Genomic DNA, 23,687 nt, shown 5'->3' on the forward strand with positions numbered 1-23,687 from the left:
GGTTTAAAGTTCGTTAGTCAACAATGTGGCAAGGTTTTTTTTAGAGCAACATACATTTTTTAAGGAATTTTTTAAATTTCTTTTTTAATGAAATTTTTTGTAATGCTTTAAAGTGTAGCAAGTATTGCACAATATGTTACACATATGTGCGTATGTATGTACATACTTAGATATATTATATTTGGTATCCCATAACTCTCTGGCAGATGGTACAGCGCCTTATGGCGTCATGCAGCTGGCGTCATTTTTTGGTTACGCTTCAGTGATTTTCAAACAGTCAAAATGCCTAAATTGAGCTTATGCAGCAGCTATCGTATTTTTACACGTTACAAGCCTAAACATATACATATGTACGTACTTACATCTATCCATACGCAGTGATGACAGCTACTCGTTCGCCTCGGCTCCAGCTTGATTAAATATATGGTAGGCAGAACAGTTGTTGTTGCGTAATAATAACTTTTCTGCTTTTGGACGGACTTTTTGTTGTATCTGGTCCGTATTATTTATTCTCCAGTGTATCATTAAATTAACCCAGACCCATATGTAAGATATTTTATATCTTCCTCTTGAACCTTCTAGTATTAACATGGTTACTAAGCCCAGATGCTCAGCACTTTTGGACCTTACCAAATTCAAACGTGCTGCAACACATTCTTCAAAAATATCCATAATTTGAGAAGAATCCCTGCATGATTCCTTCGATCTCATTCTAGACCTCTTTAAATCAATCTATACCATACTCTTTATTGTTTGCTTGAAGCTCGGTAAATACCCGTTTTTCTTTATCTTTTTTATACCAAATATGCATATGCAAGCATAAAAAATTTAGAGTCTTCTTTTGACTGTAACGACTACTTCAAATATCCGTTAAAATTTTTACTTGCATAAACCACGGAGCTCTGGATATAACCATGTACATATATGAGTCTACATTCTGCACTATCCTTTCAAATATTCGTATGTCCAACTTTAGAAGAGAAGACTTCTTAAATGATTATTCCTGACCCATCCTTTCAAGTATTCATACTATGTACAATTGGAGAAGAGTTCTTGATTGACTATAAAGAACAATCTCATCACATATTTTCTGATGTTTGCTGACGTCCAATCCTATCCGCTTTCAACTTCGTAATTATTCATCTTCGTCTTTCGTCTGTTACGGGCTTATCAAAAAACCCGTTTCTTGAACTACATATTCTAAGAATACGGTGAAAAAAGGTCGGGAGTCGTTAATACCTTTTAGTACAGCAACATTAACGTAAAAACTTCCTTTCTCTCTTTCTGAGTTAACAGTGTTGATTACTAGTGGCTAGAGGATAAGTTTTGGGTAGCGTGCTTATCATTTTACTACTCCCTTTCTATGTTGATGTTCCTAACTAATTGTCGGGAAATAGGACTCACTGAAAAAACTCATCACAGCGCCATCTAAGGAGTACATTTTATGGCTACAATTAATATTTACACCCATTTTTGTGTATTTTTTAATTTTTTCTCTTGAAACCATTTTTTGTCTGCTAAAAAAAAATTGCTGCGGTGACAAAGTCGGTAAATACTTTTATTTGCACGCACATTGTTTGCGTCAAGTGAGTCGTAAAGCGCGCAAAATATACGTCCGACTGCGTCAGCCGCCGGCTGCCGTGGTCTGAATCACTTATTACGGGAAAAGAAATGAAAATGAAATGCCAACCGCAACTTCTATGCGCCACTACTCCGAATTCCAGCTTTTGTCTACCGCGCTGCGTGGCCATTACAGCGCCAACACACAAGCCACTACGCAGTTATTGCGTTAAAGTGGCAACTCGCATGAAGCTCAGACGCCATTGCCACCATAGCAATGTATTGCGTGCTTTTATTAACTCGTCGTTAACGCTGGTTGTGGCGCATTTCACGCGCACGCCATGAAAATAGAGTGAGTGATGTATGGCCGCGCTCAGCGCGCATGATTTTCACTGACTGCATTTTTTCGCACATAATTTTTATTACAGCGCGAAAATGAACGCAAACATTTTGAAGGGAAAATATTTACGCAGTCTCGGAAAAGCAAATAATAAAAAGAAATCACGAAATTTCTAAATATGTTTGTGGCATCAACTTGTCGCCAATGAATCATTTTCTGCGCTCGACTTTGACAGCTGTAACAAATTTTCGTTATGATCACGAAGGTTTTTGCTTCTTTGTAATATCCATCTTTTGCAAAAAAGCGACTTAGTATAAAGCTGAAGGTTTATTTAGAACTACTAGAAAGTGTACTGGGATAATCCGAAAGTACTGAAATTCTACTGGTTCTGACTATGCTCATTGATTGATGAATTTTAAGTGATTAGATTACATTTAATATATTCACCAATCTGGACTGTCCTCACTGACGTTGGAGATTTATATACTCATAACAACTCATTGTGACCAGGCGATCGACGCTGACATTTTTCTCGCCACAACTCTATTATATTGGCTTCGGCAGCCTCACTCCACATTACTCTCACTTTTTTGATACTATTTTCCACCATATTCACTTTTTCACTTTGTCAGTTTGTAGTGTCTATATCAGCTGTGATAATGTGATAAATTTCCCTGAAATCAAAGTCGCACAGGGAGATTTCGAGTAGATTGGCTTCAAATCTCTTCGGTGACGTGATAAAGCAGTGTAATTTTTGCATGGCCAAATCTTAGTAAAGCTATGAGATTAGTGAGATAATCTACTCAATAGCCTAAATTTCGTGCTTAAATGTTATTCAGCTATGTGTCCTTTCCTTGGATTTAATTTTTTGTATTCATGAAACTAACATTTTAGTATTAAAGTCAGCGATTTTCATATCACTACGAAAAAATTCTTACATTTAAGTTTTTTGAAATTTCTTATTTCCATTATAAATAAAATATTACAAAAGCAAATTGAAAATTCGCAAATTGGCGTTCGAGCTGAGTTAGAGCATAAACAAAATCGATAACAATATAGTACGGTGCAGACTATCAATTTATGAACTTCAAGTGCAACGTTAAAACATTATAACTTAGAATATTAATATCAAGCGCATTTTTTTAACCTTATTACCATATGTTAATACTTTATTTTTGTATAAAATGTTACATATGAGTTTTTTCTTTAATAAATCAATTTTTTTTATTACTAAGTCATCAAAACAATAAGTACCTACATTTGTATTCACAATTAATATCGCACTTACTTCGACTTTAAACTTCCGCACCGTTTCCAATTACATCTTCATCTTCACCACTGGCAAATTTTGTCATTTGCCTCACTCTCACACCTCTCTACATATTATATTATATTTACCGAGGCGTTGGTGCCCTTGTCTTCACACTTACCATATTACCCAAGCATTTGCTTACAAATGCAATAAAAGTACAGAATTAGAAGAATCTTAATTTGCTTGTTAAACAAAAAATACTTACATACGTTTCTACAATTTCACACTTGCTTGACTGCGTGCGACTATGTTACTTTGCCTATCCCGGCACTTCACATTAAAGCCCTCTCGCATTCGTACAACAAAAAATATTGCTACACATTGTCATTGCTTAAGGTGAGATCACATTAGGTTACGTTGAGGAAGGGGCGACACGAACAAAGCAGGATTTCCTGCAAGTTGCGAATTTTTTTTCTTCGAAAATTGAGAATTAAAATTTTTTAAAAAGAAATCATATGATCTAAAGTGCCTCTGAAAACGTTTTTTGTAAAGATCGATAGAAGATTTTTCTTGACTTCAGGAAAATTGGGGTTTCTCTGTTAATTCCCAAGCTTTTATTCCGTTCACAGTTTTATCGTAATAATACAATACATATAAGTTCTTTCCGTAACCAAGTATCCTGTGTTATCGTTTATTGTCGCATAGTGCGTTTACACCTTAAACATAATGATATAAATTGCACATAAATGTAGCGGAAAGTGGCAACAACTGAGGTGTAGTCGTTTTTCCGATGCTGCCAGCGCTACTGTGGCATGCCTAACAAACCAAAGTATTTTCGTACTTCGTGCTGAATTGCCGAAAAGACAAATTGAAGGCAGGAAAATGCCATGAACTTGAGTGAAGTGGCATGGAAAAATTGTGCACAACGCCAAACATAAATATATGTACGTACATATATACAAACATATGAACATATCTCGCGCTTGTGGAGGCCATTTTCTGATATTTATGCGCGTTGGGGTATTGAACTTGAAAAATTATTTGATTTTTTTATGACAGGGTTGCATGCTTAATGTTGAACATTAGTTTGAGTTGTGAACGACTTGGTTGGCTTGGAGAGAGAAAAATTAATTATTAAATAATAAAATAAATTGCTTTTAATTTTTTATTTTTGAATTTGTTTTGAAAATTTTTAAAAATGTTTGTATGTATTATTTCCAAATTTCGCGTTCAGCAAGTTTTATCACCGTCATATCTTCTTTGCTATTTTTGTGCTTATGTCATTGTATTTTGAGCACCCACATAAATTTTTCTGCTTATATCCAAATATTTGTTTGTCTACATGAGCATATCCGCCTGGCTTATAAGATCTTATAATATTTGTTTATGTTTTTGAGAGCAATTCCCGTATGCTCTACATATTTATAAATATACATACCGATGTACAACAACGCACTAAATTTCTAGGCAAATTGAAATTTTGCTTATTTAGAAAATTTAAAAATAAAGCACACAGAAATGGTAGATGCCATAATATATAGAGGCAATAAAAATGTAGATTAATACAACTGTACAAATATATGCAGCTATATTATGTACTTATATAGGGTGCCTTTAAATGGTTTAAATTATTATGAAAATGCGAAACAAATTTAATAAACATCTTTTGCTAGTTTAACGTTTAGTTTAACAGAGTTTCACAAATAAACTGATTATGAAACTTAGTGCACCGTTAATTGGGCTCTGCGCATAAAATAGTGACTTAACGACTGTCAACCGGCATTTTTTTACCGCTAAATTTGCTTAATTTCTATGCTTTCTATGCCAGTTACGTTAGCTTTCGTCGGTGGCTTCGTACGGCATAGTTCTCACGAGCTGCTTTTCGTGCGCCAGTTAGTTGTAAATTATTTATATGCTACTTTCTTCATGGTTCTTCACAAATGTGGATAGTTGCTTGTAAACAAATTGACTTGGTTGTTGTTTTAAATTTTATTTCATTCGCTAAAACACTGTGGTGTTCACAATTCTCAACAGGTTTATATAATATTTTTAATATATTAACGTGTACATCTAAAGAATTAACAAATCTCCAAAATACTAGTTATTGTTAAAGCTACGGTCGTTATAATGACGAATCATTGACCTGAAGCTGGAAAAACAGCCGTTAGCTTCGGAAATAAAGATCAAAATGTGTGTTATTTGCATAATTGAGGTAACCAGGCTTTTGAGGTTCTAAATGTTCTGCTGATATCACATTAAATAATTTCGGAGGCTTGTAGTTTACATTCAAGTGAATAGATTATAATTAGAAAGAGACGATTCCAACGCAATAGCTCTTGTAGAAAACTAATTTCCGCACTAACTTCACCTAAAATATTTATAAAAATTTGGTTTTCTAACGAATCTGCAATATTATTGTCAGCGCTTCAATTTGAAATAATTTTTATCATCGTTAAGGCGCATCAACTTTGGGTACAGATTCCAGTTCTTCGAAAGTTGAATTTATTTTAAAATGCATATTTTTCTACTTTGCAGCAAATGATAAACAAAAAAGTGTGTAAATAAAAGTTAGCTGGGTGCTAAACAGTTATGACAAAAATCGCCAAATATAACGGTACTAATTTGTAATAATAAACAGGCGTTCAAAACACAAATACTCGCACAATATAAAAATACTAAAGAAGAATACTCAGCTATTTACTAAAAAAACAGTACTGAAGAAGATTACGGGAGTGGCTGCTAGACAAAAAGAGTGCTCGCAAAATTTAACGGTACTAACATAGGATACTCAAGTTTTACCAGAAAAGACGGTGATTATAACGGTACTAAGGTCGCTATATATAACGAGTGAAAGTAAATAAATAATTTAAAATAAAATTAAAAAACCAAACGTAACGGAACCAAAAAATACAATATTCATAAATCACAACCCTAAAAAATTTTGAAAAAAAGTAAAAAAAAAATACAGGCTGATTAAAACAACACCTAAAAATTAAGCAAATTTAAAATTAACTTGCCGCTCCTGCCGCAAATTTTAGTCAATATACCAAAAACACAAAAAAACATAACAACAACAACCAAAATGAATTGCGTCGCAATACCACCACCGGAAGAGAAGCAGCAACCGACACTGCAAATAATGCACAACGAACTGGTATTGCCATCGCCGCACGCCCAACCGGATGTCAACAACTGCAGCAACAGCAGCGGCAACACATCAAAAACGCAATCACTGCAGCGTACCACACACCTGTATTGTCGCTCGTTGGAGAAGGAACGCGGCGATCGACGCACTTCGTCGCGCGGTTTAGCTTCGTGTTTGCGCGGCGAACGCGATGAGTTCGTCGGTGATTATCGTGAGTTGCGTCCGCGTGCGCAACAAATTGATTTGCTGCCGACAGTTATGATTAGTCATGGTGGTGCGGATAATGTTGCCGTCGCTGCAACGTCTGGTGTTGGCAATAACGGAGCTATGGAGTCGCATGCCGATGCGAGTGGCAGGTGTAAGTGTTTACATTGATAAGTATATTTAATTGCTGTGTAAGTGTTTTGACAAATGTCACCTAGAGAGCTGTCAAGTCAACTGGCACGCTGAAATCATGCAAGGAAAGAAAGAAAGAAAGTAGTGATGAAGGATGAGGAATAAGCAAGTATAGTTTTAGGCGCCAGAAGTGAATGTTAAACTAGTGAAAACTATGTCAACTACTGTTATTTTTAATTAAAGTGGCAATCCTTAAAATATAAAATCTTTAGCAATTAAAGAATGTTGTTTTGAGCAATTTTTTATAAAATCTTATTATATTTTTAAAGTTCAGCAATATTAATATCTTTCATACAATTTTTGCAATAATTTATTTGTATTTTTTTACATTAGTTATTTTTTTAAATTAATTAATAAAATATTATTTTTTATTTAATAAAATTAATAAAATTTATTTAATACTAGGAATATTGTGTGGCCACTCTAGTTGAAATAATAGAGAAATTTCGCTTTTTTAGTTTTTATTTTAACAATCATCTGGCAACTCTGCTCAAAAATATTTACACTATAATATGTAATAATAAAAATATTCTGTGGCCACGCTGGTCCTAATTAGTTAGAAACTGCGTTTGTCAACTAAAAAATCAGCTGGCAACTCTGGTCAAAATTAATTATTTAACCTATCCAATGTTCTTTTTAAATTAATATTTAAACTTTTTCAATAAAATCAAACATTTATAGGTCATCTGGCAACTCTGATCAAAATTTATAATTTAAACTAATTTCAATAAAATTGAACAAAAAATTAATTATCTTTTCACTAAAATGGTTGGCATCCCTGTTGCAAATAATTTTAATAATTCCCTTATAATGCTAAATTAGTTGTTTTTTAATTGATGGCAACCCTGTTACAAATAATTTGCAATAATTCCCTTATAATACTTAATTAGTTGGTTTATTATTTTAAGCTAAGGAAATATTACTCACCATATTGCTAAACATTTTAAGATAAGTTGGCAACTCTAATCCAAACATAGATGAAAAGTTTTTGTGGTAGCTCACTTTAAAAAACAAAAACAAAATGGAAATAGAATGCTCTTTCCAATATTATAAAGTTAAAATTCCAACATTTTCTTTGAAGTGATTTCAATATTTTTTTATAAATAATATGGCAACTCTATTTATAAAAGGCTTTATCCAAACACCATTTCAGCATTATCGTATTTTTCCATGTAATTTAATTAAAGCTACTTTAAAAGTCTCTCAATATGGCAACTATGTATATACATTTTGTATTGAGTATTGCAATACATTGGCACGTTGACCGCTCGCGTATATCTTAATGTTTTTAGTAAGCAAAAAGTGCAGCGAAAACTGTTTGGAGAATGATTTCACGCATACTAAACAGTTGACAGCACGACGAGCGACTGTGTCAGCGTGATTATTCAAATTGCTTTTCCACATTTGGCTTGCAGCCGACAAAGAAAAAAAGCCATAAAATGCCAAATTAATAAGTTTGCAATGAGTTCATCGCGAATTAATAATTTTTAAGGGTTTTCATGCGGCAGCAAGAGCAAATAGATTTTTATAAATATGTATGTATGTGTTTATATGTATCTTCCTATTTTTTTAAACGACAAGCTTACTATCTATTTCCAAATGTTATCATAAAAAAATAATAAATTCGACTTAACAAATAACTGTCAGGAAAGCTTTATAATAAAGTAATATAGAATAAATTTCAAAGCATACATAAATTTTTTTTAATAAAAAATAAATAAATTAAATTTTGAATTCAATATATTTCTCCAACCATTTTTTTAATATTTATTAAATATTTAAACAAATAACTATTTTATGAACAAATTTTATAACAAAATTTCAAAATAGTTATAATTTTCCTCTTCTATTTGAAATTATACAAGTGAAACTAATATAAGCGTGTTAATAAAAATAGAAAAAAATAGCAATAATACAAATTTTCTAAAATAAATAAAATTTATTATATTTATATTTTAATGTTTTATATTTTTAATGTTTGAAAAACATAAATCAAATAACATAAACTCTAAATAAAAATATTAAATATTTCCAAATTTTATAATAAATAAAAACTTAATAAAAAATTACACAATTCTGACCAGAAAGGATCCTAAAAAAATAAAGAAAGAATTAGAGTTTTGAATTAAACAAATAAATAAATTTTTTCGAGCCCAAATTATTTTTTTCGATCAGTTTATTTTTAATATTTATTGAGTACTAAAAAAATAAATATTTATTAAGTCGAAGCATAAATATTTTATAAATTAAAAAAACAAAAGTTTTTTTTTACGTTAATTAATTAGGGTGGGTCAAAAAATCGAATATTTTGAATTTTTTTTAAATGATAATAAGAAAAAAATAGAAAACTAAAGTTGGAGGACCTTCCCGTTGCAATTAAGAGCTCACACTTGGAGACATTTTCTCAGAGGTGTCGGAGAATCTATTTTTCGGAATGCCAAGCGAAAAAAATAAATATTTGAAATTTTTGGTCCACCCTTATATACACTCTATATGTATATAAATATATTGTAGCAGAAGAAAATAATTAATTTTGCCTTCACACCTCTTAATCCCAATGAGCAATTTGGCACAAAACCCAAAACATTTTTCAGCTACTTAATACAAGTGCTACTTATTCACATCTCTTTATGTCGATATGTGTGAGTTTTTGAATTTCGGTTAGTATTTTTGTAAAATTTGTAAATATTTACAATTTTGAAATTAGTTAACATTCTTACACTGGCTTATAATCAGCGTCAAATATCCCACGAACAAATGTACAAAATTCGTGCAATTATCTTCCGCATGAACTAAATTCTAATAGCAAATATTTACATATGTATATGCACATATGTGCTTGTATTTCCCACATATATTTATTTGTGCAATGCATACCTACACCCCTCGGTCTGCCAAAAATTTTTATGACCCAATTTCGCCGCATTTGCCAGCTGTACTTCGTTGTAGGCGGAAATAAATATTTTATTTGGTTTATATTTACATATTGTAAAGTGGATGATGACCACACTTCTTGTTTCACCATACTTCTATAAGATTTTACTACTTATTTAAATCGATTCAGGCAACTCCTGCGTTTTCCGTATTTGGTTATATGAGTGTAAGAGTTTTTATAGTCCAAGGATTGCAAATTGTCCCAAGAAGCATTATCCGAAACTTTATCACATTTACTGTAAAAACTACCTATTGTTTGCTCTCATCTTCTTGGCGTTGTAAGCAGCGCTCTTGAAGTCTTCTTACTCCTCCTCATCGATCCTTTTCTTTTCTTCCTATTCTACTTTATTCTGCTATCTACCACACTTGCTTTTTTCTTCAAAATTGTCTTTCAATCAGTATCTATTTCCCCACTCAGCAGCTCGCTAATTCTTCAATGACACCAAACAATTTGAGTTAGTTGTAACTTAAATTTAATTGAAACGAAAAGCGTAAATCACTTAAATTGCCGAACACTAATTACGATGTCGACATTTCCTCATTTATACGTCAGCAACTGTGTTAACAATTGCTAATAAACAACAACAAAAGAGTATAATAAACAATTACCAATGAGCTGTTAAACAATATGTGTTCACGAACTTTCCCAAATTGTGGGATGAGGTAATACAATTTTTTTGTTTAGGTTGTTCATCAGTTCATAGTAAATAAAAAAAAGTGGAAAGAGTTGCCAACGCAAAGTACTTTAGCGTAAATTAATTTTTTTCGGCAACTCAAAAGCCTCTACATAACTCTGCGATACGTAAAATGTAGTCTCATCAGCTTAATCTCTCTAAGTCACAGCACAAACTCCTTTTAGAGATCTGGTAGCACTGCTGCTTTTAACATTCCCGCTTAAATCTTTAAGACTTGGCCCTTTAAAGAAGTATAGTAAAGTAGTAAGCACTAGAATTTAACTATCATCCTTTGAAAGGATCTTAATAAGGTTTACGATTTCAGTTCCGGAACTAAATGAAAAAATTGTGGATATACCGTTGGTCTGGCCAAATTTCTTGTCCTTCTGGTCTCACCAGCAATGACACCAGCGGTCATGGGGATCCGAAACTGTTTGAAGCTCTAGGCGTAGTATATTTTGGTTGATGCTCGGAAGATCTCTCGTTTACCTATAGTTTTAACTTTTTTAAGTTATCTGGTCTTATATTTTTTCCGGCAGACACATGTTTTAGCATGTGTTCGAACTTCTATCAAATCTGCCTTTTTAAATATAGTTCAATCGGTTACCCGAAGATGTGTAAAATTTTCCTTTAAGTTCGCTATTCATCTTGATTTAATTCTTACGTAAATAGTACGTTTAGTTCAATTTTCGCCTAATTTGGGGTTAAATTTAACCGATGGAAGTAGAAACGAAACAAAAATTAATAAATTGTGCTTACAGACATGAAAACTCCTTGCAAGAATAAATTACTTAATGGTATCGGTGCCTGTTAGAGGGTTGTTCTCTTATGGAAGGTGTCTCATGGAATGTATTAGTCTTCTCTGTCCTCAAAAGATAAGGAATTTCTAGAAACAATTTTTAATCTCCTGCGAAACGGTTTTATTTCTTTTCTGATGTCAGGGAAACGTTTTCTGGTTTCATCTGCCCTCCAATGACTCAAGGATCTCGTAGAGTTGCTTTTTATGTAACTCAAAATCGACCTTAAACATTTAGAAACGAACATCCTTCGAAATCTGAGACAAGTAGTCTCCTGAAAAAGAGTATCCAGTCCCGTCTAACAAGGGGTATTTCTAGAGTTAAAAATCGGGCTTAAAGATTTTTCCAGAAAATATTTCGAAAACTTAGTTGTACTAGCCGCTGTATAACGGCTTAAAATTTTTGGAAAATCTAATAATGCTCTTGAGCTTTCGGTTTTACAGTAGCTTTGACAAAGTGCAAATGCTTAGAGTTTTGAAGGTTATTCGGTTGAAACCGAAGTTAAACGTTCGTCGTTTTTTTTTTGGTTTCACTACCTTGCTGCTTCAGCGTTTCAACCGATGTTTATGGCTTTTCGAGGAAATTTTCCAGACATGCCACCATACAATAACAAAACCAACACCTGCAGTCAACCGTTAAATTATCGTGTCTGCTTAGTCATGCTATTTCATTACTTTGTGTTTTCGAATTTTTTTCTCACTCGGCGCTGTTTTTTTAACAAAACCATTTATTTTTAAGTTTTATTATCACCGTTGTTGTTTGTTGTTGCTAAGTTTTTCTTTATACCACAAGGCATGGCGAGTGCGTCTTTTAATTATTCTGCCATATGCTCGCGATTTTCTTTTACATCAGTATTGCGAATGTGTTGTTTGGATTAAGGCCAACGCAGACTTCAAGTTTTGCAGAACGCGCAACATGTGTGTGGTTCATATTCATATATAATATCAGATTATATATACATATGTTTATAGATATCTATACGCACAGTGGGCATGGTGCAATATAAAAATGGTCAAAATATGTAAAGATAGAATGGAGAAAAACGTTAAGTGGTCTTAGTCCGACTACAGTTGTAAGAAACCTTTAGAAAAAGTGTCGTCATTGGCTGGATTACTAACGTGGATGACTAACGTATGAACCAGTATTTGTTTGCTGAAGTTCTCATAAAGCCCGGAGTTTGGATCAACCGATTTTAAAGCAGATTTTGCTAGCCGATTTTAAGCAGAATCCCTTCATTAACATAATACATATATCTCCCTTTATGAACCACTGTAACCTAATATATGAAAGTAAAAAAAAATAAGACAAACCGCGGGCAGCTTAGGAATACATTCAAGAGAGGATGGCCACTTAAACTTAATTTTTCGGCTACAATTAGCTCTTTAGCACCAGATCCTAGGTTATGAACTGAAACTCCAACAAGATCTGCAAGAATATACTAGGATAACTGCCTCTGCGTTACTTGATATCCGAGTAAGAACGAAAATCGAAACTTTTTCCGATATTCTTTGGCACTTCTGCGAAAAACGCCACAGATTGTCTCACACCAAAGTCTTATATGTATACCAATATTTATACAGCCGGTAACACTGTGCACTGTCGTTTTATTTTGCCTCATTTGCTCGCCGCTTTCATATGCGCTTATATATTACCGTTATAAGTTGAAGATTTTATGAGCTTAATTTTTTTTCTTTCCCGGCCAACGGCTGGCACTCATCTGCCAATCAGCGACATTTGAAATTTTTTGTGTTGCTAGTAAACAATTAAATGTTGGCGGCGGCCCACTGACCATTGTAAGCGCAATTGCAAGCGCTAACCTTTTACTGGGGCTTCATGCATGCCTGTATGGTTTTCATTGAACGCATTTGTGACCCGACTCTTAAGGGGGTTTTTGTGTTGCATGCGCCTGTTTGCTCTGTTTTAATGGCACAAATAAATTTAATTGAAAATGTGTATGTACGATGCTTTGGGAACCCGCATAAATAGTTGAACGGCGAAGCGTCTTAGTGTGTCCAACACATGATCGATTTTCAAAATATTTATTGAGTGCTGCTATTTAGAGTATTTCACCACAGTCTGGCCACATATGAAACAGCATGTAGTGTAGATTAGGTTAAGAGGTCGATCTTAACAGAGATGTCACTTGGACAGCTAAGAACGCCGGTCCACTGTGGAATAGCCGTTAAGACTTGAGAGAACAAAACAAGCCTTGCGAACCAACCTACGGGCTTGGTTAGTTAGGTTCCCCGTACCTTTCTACATATAGTTCTTTATTACAGTGCACGGCTAAAGCAGAGACTCACGATATCAAAGCTTTTTCTCTTTTAAGAAAGCTTCGTATAGAACTCATGAGTCGTTCAGTGACGTCTTAAAACTTGGGGGCACGGCAAAGCTTTGACTAAAGTTACAAATTATAACTTCACCTTATGATTTTCTAGGGAACGTGTCAGCCGTTATTGTAGCAGTACAAATTAGTTGATTGGTCTCGGTTGCAGTGAAGCCGCCAAGAGACTTCCAAATTTCATATTTCTGATTCAGTTTCTATAGAAAACCATAAGCTCAAGCATATTGTATGCAAATCAGTGTATACTTGTATTTTGGTATTGACGAAACTACAGTCGCCGAAGTCAATAAACAGACCGTTGATACAATAGTATAATATTCCTTTGTAATTAAATATATAATGAAAACAATTTAGTTATTATAAGATATGTATGTCAAAAATTTAATAATTTTCTTTATTCTCTTTTCAGGTGAGTACAAATCGAAAACCCTGCCACGCATCCATTTCGATACTTCCATTAATGATACGTCATTAAATGAAGGTAAATTATTAGTGTAAGATTTATAATGAAGAGAAACTCATAAGACTAGTGTAACATGAAGCAGAAGTAGGCCATTTTGACCTACATATATTGGATCTCTATTGCAGAGTATCTAATCGATGTTTTAGAAACTATTTCCACCAATCTATGCAACTATGAAAGATTAAGGTGTTGCCATCTAAGTAATTTAAGTATTAAGGGTAATAAATGTGTTCTGCTTTTCAACTATTCATCATACTTCAAGGTTTGGTCGCCTAGATTACACCCTTGAACTACCTTTTATATATTTCCGTCATATATAGACACAAAATAAATTGGAGAGTTTTTAGATAAGCTCTGATACTTACTGATTAGCTGTCATTTTATGCCAGCAAATGACAGCTACAAACAATAACAGCTAAGAAACGATCTTTAAACTGTGATTTTCATAGATATTTAATTTTATATATTTACAAAATTAACTGAACATAATCTTCAATATTCTACACTTTTGGTATGATTAGCGTCATAAGATTTAAAAAGCTGAAACAGTTGGAAAATTTATTAGCAAAGCCTTCAAAATAAATCTTAATATCGGCCATACGTCTTTAGCATTGCTAAATTGTTTTCCACAGCCTGATTTCTATTGAGGTCTTTGAATGGTAGAAACTCGCTGTGCAATGAATTAAGGAAAACTATGTATACGACTATTAAAAGTTCTGTACCTGCCGTCGTTTGAGCTTACATGACAACATCTTGACACATAGCTTTCGTATACTCAAATATTCATGAATAATAAGTCCAATACGTTCCTTGAATATCTTAAGACTTAATCTTTTGAACATTCAGAATAGTTTGGTTAGATGTAATTACAAGATTTATTCTAATGGCGCCATCTCTTAGAAAAGATACGAACTTTTCAACCTACCTCGTATTTGCAGCTTCTTGGGGAGACAACGACGACCGGTTACCATATACCATTTTTAACAGGGTCTCTAATGTTTCCTTCTGGGTGTTACAAGGTCTGTTTCAAACTTTATAAACCCTGTCTATGGTATAAAGGTGGCGAAACATTCTCAAAAGCAACGAGGCCAATATACATTTATTTGTTCATTATTTCTTAGTATGGTGGGGGGTTGCTTTCAATAACCAGTTTTTGGACCGATACTTCATGTACAAAAATGGAATTATGAATCAAATCGGGTAGATAAACATATTTTAGACAGTAACGCTACATAAGTATGCCGAAGTCAGTACACCATTCCGATTGAAAATTGCTTTTTACTTTTCTAACTTAGTTGACATGGGTCTGAGGGTTATTTCTGCACTTCTTCTTCGCTCTCTCTCTATCTCCAAATCTTTCTCTCCCCGCCTCTCCCTCTGTGTATCTATCTCTCTTTTGCTCTCTGTTTATTCATAACTTTCTATATATTTTTTCTCTTCTGTCTGTCTCTCTCTTTCTGTCTCTTTTTCAATCATAATACATATGCTATAATTAGCTTTGTGTTCACAGTCTCATGCCACATTCTAAACGTCACTTATTTACAGTTAAATGCTAAATTTGCGCTTTTCCAAACACAATGGCTGATGTTACATTATTTTCGGGTAGCCGTATGACACCACTCTTTTTCGAATGCGTCTTAAGTTGTTCATATATTTTGACATAAAATTTAGTAGCTACAACAAAGCGGTAGAGCGCCATATGTTCTTGGCGTTGAAACTTGAAACTCGTGCGACTTTTTCCGGCGCGCTCTACTTCCGCGGCACTAAGCGGTGTCTAATTAGATAGAGTTGAAAAAAAACATAAAAATATGTTCTGCAAATTTTTTTTTAGCTAAAAGTTAACAGTAAATTTTGAGCGTTTTTTTCTTTCTTTATACTTATAATTTTATTTTTCATTTTGCTTTTTTTAATGTATTCTCTTATGTCGGTATTATGTATTAACTCTTGCTGACACTGGCAGTTCCACGTTATATGGCAGCAGGTTTCTTAATATCAGTACCGGAATAAGAATAAAAATGAAGTCTAAACGCTCCTAAAATACATAATACTAGCTTTTAATGATTGTTAGCCTTATTTAAGAGAACCTTTGATTCATTATTTTTAAAATCTTGCTTATAACTTTGAATATAACCTTTTTGCCGGTATACAGTCTTTTATGTCGAATCTATTTTTTTATTTTAAAAAAGTTTGAGACACGGTAGGTATTAACCTCAGTTTCTAAGGAAGGTTAAAGCTTTTTATACTATTTCCATGTCAATCTACCCAGACTAAAGTTTGCTATAAGCCTTTAATCATGCTGACGAACGCCAAAAGTATACAAAATTATAACCGAGCGCATAATAAACTTAGATGATAGCCGATTCAACTGAAAGATACGACGTTTGCTATTGTAATCAGAACTATTGTAGTCGTCATCAGTCCACGAACTCCTGGAAATTGCTTGCAGCTAGCAAATGCTTTCGGCAGAGACATTTGGCAACGGGAAGAAAGAAAATTTCGTAAACGGGTTGGAAGATATTGAGAGACTGAGGCTACTTCTCTGGACCAAAATTAGTTTTATATGGACAATCAGCTTCTAAGCGACTGTGGACTCAGATGACTGAGAAGACGACTCCGTTTTTAAGAATGCATATATATTTCTATTCTCTAAATACATACATGCATATATACCTACATACATATGAAAAAACATACTTAAATTCATTTGTGCTTGTAAACCTTTATCGCCACTTCATGTGAATTTTTATGACAATGAAATCGTAAACTACCGTTTTTTTTTGTTATTTTATTTTTTCTTTTGCAATGTTGTTGATAATTTTTTATACTGTTGTTGTTATTTTTTTTATTGTTGCTATTCTTTTTCCAGCTGAATTTTCGCAACTTTGCATATTTCTACCTTGTTTTAGAGGCAGTCTGTGTTGTTGCTTTCGCACTTTAGCAGAAACAACAAAAAATATTAATAGTTGTTGTAGTCTGAAAGTTCTCAGATACTTCATAAACCAACACTTCGCTTCAATCACCTTCAATTACGGCGAATTATTTTTGCCTTCCGGTCATTTATGTCGACAATATACTTGCACTTTGTAGGCTATATATGGTACTATGTACATATTGTAGGTTAGTCCTTTCATAAGTACTTATATATTCAGATGTGAAAATGTTTCCGAGAGGAGTTTACAATAGGAGAATGAAGCACCTGGAAAGAATAAACCAACCTAGTCAGACAAAATATTGTTTCTAAAAATATTTTTTTTAACCAAATTGTTGCTAAAGAAATTTTTGGAAATTAAAAACTCCTAGAAAAAAATATATAAAACTATTTTTCTAATATAAGTTTGAAATTTTTTGGTTTTCTTAAAAAAAAAAAATATTATAAACAAAATTATTTTTTTATATAATTTTAGCTTTTACAATATTTTAAATAAGAATTTAAAATTATTATTAAGATTTTTAGGTAAGTTTCGAAATTTCTAAATAAACCACGATTTTAAATGGGGAAAACTGCGACGTTACAGTATGTATGTATAGAAATTTATTGGACTATTTTTTTTTTAATTTACTTTAAATAAAAACAAAAAATCGTAAATAAAACTAATATTTATTTTTAAAAACACAAAAATTAGAAGATTAAAATGTAATTATTTACAAAAATAAAAAAGAAATATTAACAGTAATAAAAACAATAATAATAAAAAAATTGAAAGTAAAGCAGTGTTATTTGGGAAATTTTATAGGTACCTAAACATTATGAAAATAAAATGAGTAAATTTAAATAATCAAGCAGAAATAAAAAAAATTAAATTATATAAAATTGAAACATTAAAATACAGTAATACTTTTCTTATAACCAAAATATTTTTTTTTACTTTTTACTGTTTTTTATAAAATATTTTTAATAAAATTTTTTTTTTAATTTTTTTAAAATAAATAAATTAAAGCAAATAAAAAAATGTTTCATATAAAATTTTTTTTATAAAAATATTTTTTACTAAAAATTGAGTAATAACTTTTTAACTTTTAAACAAATAAAATCGTTTTAGCAATTATATGTTATTAAAAAAAAGTTAATTAATAAATTAATATTGACGAAAAATTAAATGAAGTAGAATCAAAAACAATAAAACATAATATTTAGTTTAACTGGATTTTCATTTATATTACTTAAATTAATTTAAAAAAAAAATTGTTATGAAAAAATCACATGAACCGAACAAGTGAAAAATTAAAAAATTTAAAATAAACTTATTAAAATTAATTTAGTTACTTGGAGACAAATTAAATTAATTAATTAATAAAAAATATAAATTTATAAAATTACTTAAATACCATAAATTAATCGATAAAAATAAAGAAAATCGGTTTATTTTTTGCAAAAGTGAAAAATTAAAAAATACTATAATATTATAAAATATAATTAATTAATGGCAAATTTAAGTAATTAATTAATAAAAATATATCTTTGAAAAACTTAGTGTTAAAAATTTAAACATAAATAAGAATGCAATTAATTAATTAAAAACAGGGAAATAATTAAATTCTGACAGAAAAATGTGTTAAATTATAGAAAAAAAATTAAAAATAATAACAAAATTTGATATTCATTAAATTTTCATAAATACGTAAGCAATTTGGAAGTTAAAAAATAATGATCTCATGAAAATTGCTTAAACTTTATTTAAAACCAAATTTAATTATTTAATTAAAAACAAAATATAAATTAAAATATTGTATTTAATAAAAAAATTTATTTAAATGATTTAGATGAATAGATGAATATATATATACTACATATATATACTTATATATAAAATATAAGCAATTAAAAAAAAAACCTAATGTTTAAAAAATTAATTGAAAACAAAAATATAAAAGTTTTGGAAATAAAATATAATAACATAAATATAAACATATAAACTAGAAATTTTATTGTTTAAAAAAATATTTTTTAAAAATTTGCAGTCTAAACCCACTTTAACTCGTAAAAATTATTAACAAAAGAAATAAGTAGTAACCTTAGTTATCAATAAATACTACATCAATAAGACCGTCTTTATGGAATATTCATTTTTACATGCCAAAAAACAGCATTCCATATGAATGTTTAGGTCGCGCCTAAAAGCATGCTACGTTCAATCTGCTTGACTAGTCAAATAATTGTTGTCTATCACAGCCTATGGGTATGCAACGAATTTCATGTTGAAACGTGTTGAGTAGGCAATTTCATGACATTACATATATGTGTGTAATCGCTGCATATTCACTAAAAGTCGACAATGAATTTAATAGTGTGTTGGGAAATGTGTAAAGGTATGTGTGCGTTTGTAAAAATTATTTAAGAAGATTAAAAAAAGTTTACAATTTATGTAATATTTTTTTTGTCAATTAAAAAAAATTCTATTATTCTTATATCTAAAATGTGTTGTATGTACATATATACGAACATATGTAACAGTCGATCGAAAAACTATGGGTCCTGCTAAGTCTCAACTAATTTGTTGATTTACGAGCACATTTGTACATTCAATGTAATTTAAGAAGCAAGTATCCAAAGTAAAAATACAAAAATAACAATAGCTAAATGTGTTGTATATATGAATGTATACGCTTATGACGCCTCATAAAGCTGTCACTTAAATTATAAATCAATAATATTATCCAATGAAGTTATGAATTCAAGCGCAATGGAGCTAACAAAAATCTCAAATACATACAAACATAGGTAGACAACTATGTTTGTGTGTATGTATGCAATGTAACCCGTCTGTCAAAAGGGCGCAGAAGTGTTTTATTGCCACCTTTTCATTTGTTTTGCTACTTTTGCAACCTCTAGATGCTATCCCAAGGATTTTTGCGCCTTTGTTAATGCAAAATGCCAACTGTTTAACAACAATAACAATTGCATTTCTTTGCACAAAAGCTGCTGCAATGGAGCGGCATTAATTCTCAAGTATACTAGGTATGTGTGTGTGCGTGTAGTTATGTATTTTTTGCATGACATTCTTGTTCCGCTGCACTCGGCTTTTTGTCCATTGCTGTCTTACTACTTATTTCACCCTCTTCATGTGCATTTTCTTGTTTTTTTCTTTTTGTATGCCAAATGATTTACGATTGTCAACGAATGCATTTTTAATTGTCTGGGTTGCAAATGTCCTGGTTGTCCTTTATATAGAGTTACATTGCAAGAGAGTGCGAATGTATGCGCATGCATGTGTAAATATGTATGTATGTATGTATGTGTGGGAATGTGTCTGTGAAAGTATGTAGATCGAATTGTTAATGCAAATAAAATTATTTGCTAAGGAAAATACATATATAAATAATACAAAATTTTCATGATCTTATGTTTCGAAATTTTATTAAAAATTAAAAAAAAAATTTAATTTATTTTAATATAAAATATACATACATACTTATATAAAAAAATGTAAAAAAAAAATAAAAATTATAATAAGAGCTGTTACAAAATTTTTTAAATTTATATTATATTAACATAAATTTACAATATAAAAATTAAAAAAAAATAAAAATAAAAAGTAAAAGAAAATTGAAAAAAAAATTTTTAAACATTAAAAAAAATGTACAAATTATCAAAAATATAAAAAAAAATTTAATAAAGATTTTACAAATTTTTTTTTATTTATTTGAATATAAATTTACAATATAAAAATTTAAAAAAAAATGAATGAAAATATAGATAATGTAGAGCAACAATAAATAATTTTTTATCCTTAAACAACAAAATAAAAAAAAAACAATAATTAAATATAATAACAAAATGTAAATTGTGGAACAGAAAACTAAGAATAATAATAATAAATAATAAAATATACATAAAATAACAAAATCTGGCAAATATAAAAGAAAAAAACAAGAACAAACGTTAACTTGGGTTGCACGGAAGCTATAATACCCCACACAAATAAAAAAGTTTCCGACTTAATTATGATCGTTCAGCTTGTATGGCAGCTGTATGCTTTAGTTGTACTATCTGAACAATTTCTTCGGAAATTATACCGTAGCCTTAGGTAATAACCCATACAAAATTTTGTGAAGATATCTCCTCAAATGAAAAAATTGTCCACACAAGCACGTTATTCCGATCGTCTCTTTGTATAACAGCTGTATGCTTTACAGAAAAGCAAAATTTCAGATTGATATCTCAACAGACAGGCAGACGGACATGGCTCAAACGACTCAGCTCGTAGGCCAATCGTCTATATACATATGTATACATATTTTATAAGGTTTCCCAAATTTCTTGATACATATTTCGTGGCAAACTTAATAGACAATTTAAAGATTCTCTTTAGTATAAAATGTATATGGCAACTCTGCATACATTTCAAAAAAATTTACTTTCCAATTTGAGCTCCTCATAACTGCCTATCCGGCTATTTAAAAATTTCTTTGGCAATTTACCTTAACTCGCATATGTTGCCGAAATGTCCTTTTTCTCGGTCTATGAGAGTGTGTATGTACGTGTATGTTTATTGTGCTACTGACAGCCTGCCATATTATCGGCAGCAGCCGCCGAAGCAACATATTAATTGCAGATGTGCGTGCCCAACACAGCCAGTTGACTTTTCTCTGGATTATCCGCAATTTTCTCAAGTACTTTCTAAGCGTTGGTATAGTTTTTGCTCAGCTAATGACGGTACAAGGCATTCGACGGGTAGCCGAAATCAACACGCAGGCATGCAAGCAATTTGTGGTCACCACAAGAGATTGGCGCCAGAAGTAACAGACAGTTGTTTGCCACGAAGTGTCATGCGGTTGTCAAAATATAAACTAATGTACATACTTGCGTACTACAATTGTATTGTACGTAGACACACATACATATGTACATATATGGTAAATATAGTATGAATTTCGGGATTTTAGAGAGGGTAGTATTTCAAGCGTTCATTTTGAGGAAAAAATATTTGGTTTCAATTTAAAACAAGTTTCATGATATCTAATTCGGGATCTCGACATTTCGGGATTTTTTTTATTGGGTCTCACATTATTCTGAGTTCCATAATTAATTGAGCTTAACGCTCTGCTTTTTGAAAAACTATAATTTAAAATTTTCCGTCACAAGTAAATAATAATTTTTGAAATTGTCTGAAATTATTTATTGCTAGAACCTTTTTACTAAAAGTAGTTCTTCTTAATTTTAAATACTCTGCCAGAGGACGCAAACTCGCTTGTTATTTATATTCAATTTTTTTTTCGATATAGTCCCAAAAATATTCGGGATCCCGAAATTTAATAAACAAAAGTATCGAGGCTTTGGAAATAAAAATGCGATAATTTTATGCTAAAAAAACATTTATATTCACTCTATATTTGCTTAAGGCTTTGAATTTTTAATAATTTCATAAACCTGTTGAGAAGTAATTGATTGCTTTCGTCGTGTGAACGAAATTATTATTATACAGTGCTGATGATCTACAAATTTGCGAATCGTTGTTTATTACGAGATTGCCAAATATATTATGTCACTTCTTAAGTAATTTAACCTCATAAAATTATCTGAGTGAAGTTCTCTCAGTAGTGAAAGATTTACACATCTCATTTACACTCTCTTTGAAATAACTTAGACAGTTTAAATCTGATTTGTGAAGCCCTAGCTATACAAATAGTTCTAACTATTACCATTCGAAAAATCTGACATACCTTCCTACTTGCAGACACATTTGCAAAAGATTTTAACTGCTACTGATCTTCGCTCATTGCACCACCTACTGTTTCTATTTTTTCTTCATTGAAGTGTCTAACAATTAGCAAACATCGCTTTCCACTAAAAACCTTTCTTCTACTCGTATGTATGATGTGTAGTCAAACAATGAGGCAATTAGTTGGAGAGAAGAAATTCGTAACGTATGAAGATGCGTAGAAAATCAAATACATAATTTTGCCGTTACTCTCTCATTATCGTTTTACTTCGATATATTTTAGTACTGCTAATTAGCAATAATATATTATTTTAACCATATTTCGAAATAAAAAAATTCTGACAAAAATATTTTAATAATGTTTCAAATTATTTTTAGAAATCACGAAATAATCCCGAATTTCAATTATCAATCCCGAAAATTTCGTTCTTCCCAAAAAAAAATATTTTAAACAATCAGTAGCAATCTATAAAAATAATTTGTGGTTTTTTCGAGGCGAAAAAAAATTTCGGGATTGATAATTGAAATTTGGTATTATTTCGGGACTTGTAAAAATATTTTTTATTTGAATTTTGGAAGAATTTAATAAAAACGAAGAAACGGGGGAAATTTTCGGGATTGAGAATTTAAACTCGGGATTATTTCGGGATTTCTAAAAATATAATACTTTAACTTAGGAAATACTTTATAAATGGGTATGATAATTTTTCTCGACTGAAAAAATTTTCGGAATTGAAAACTCAGAATTCTGCAATATGTTTTTAAATTTTTTATTTACTATTTTACTGCACATATAATTCATATACAATCAATTATTAAAGCAGCTGCATTGTTGAAATTTATCCAACTATAAAAAGCAAAGAACAGCAACAACAACGCAATTAACCAGCCGACAGTAACAAATAACAACATGAAAACTACCACCACCAGTCGACCAACCGACCAAGCAATTGACCAGTCAACGAAGCAAACAAGCCACTATAGCGCTCCTGGGCTTCAGCGCGACAAAGCAGTCAAGCGTTTGGCTGATTGCCTCTTTAAGCGACGTGTCACATCACATATGAACAAACAAAACATGCAACAATCAATATGCCACGCTGACGCATGTAATGTATGTCTGCC

At 31.3% G+C, this 23,687-nt stretch overlaps 1 protein-coding gene across 7 annotated transcripts in view; it reads left to right on the forward strand.

The window, feature by feature from the left end:
- The window catches only part of raskol (Ras GTPase-activating protein raskol), a 238,876-nt gene that overhangs the window by 130,215 nt on the left and 84,974 nt on the right, over positions 1-23,687 (forward strand). For 3 of the 7 annotated variants that reach the window (XM_070110494.1, XM_070110500.1, XM_070110495.1), the window contains exons 3-4: positions 5,688-6,655; positions 13,852-13,923. The exons of the other annotated variants lie outside the window; for them this stretch is intronic. In XM_070110494.1, the coding sequence (XP_069966595.1) occupies positions 6,235-6,655; positions 13,852-13,923 (493 nt within the window). In that variant the 5' untranslated portion in view covers positions 5,688-6,234. The remainder of the gene's footprint in view (positions 1-5,687; positions 6,656-13,851; positions 13,924-23,687) is intronic. 7 annotated transcript variants of the gene reach the window in all.

Source organism: Bactrocera oleae, chromosome 5 (genome assembly GCF_042242935.1).
Source record: "Bactrocera oleae isolate idBacOlea1 chromosome 5, idBacOlea1, whole genome shotgun sequence".
In the NCBI taxonomy this organism is placed as follows: Eukaryota; Metazoa; Arthropoda; class Insecta; order Diptera; family Tephritidae; genus Bactrocera; species Bactrocera oleae.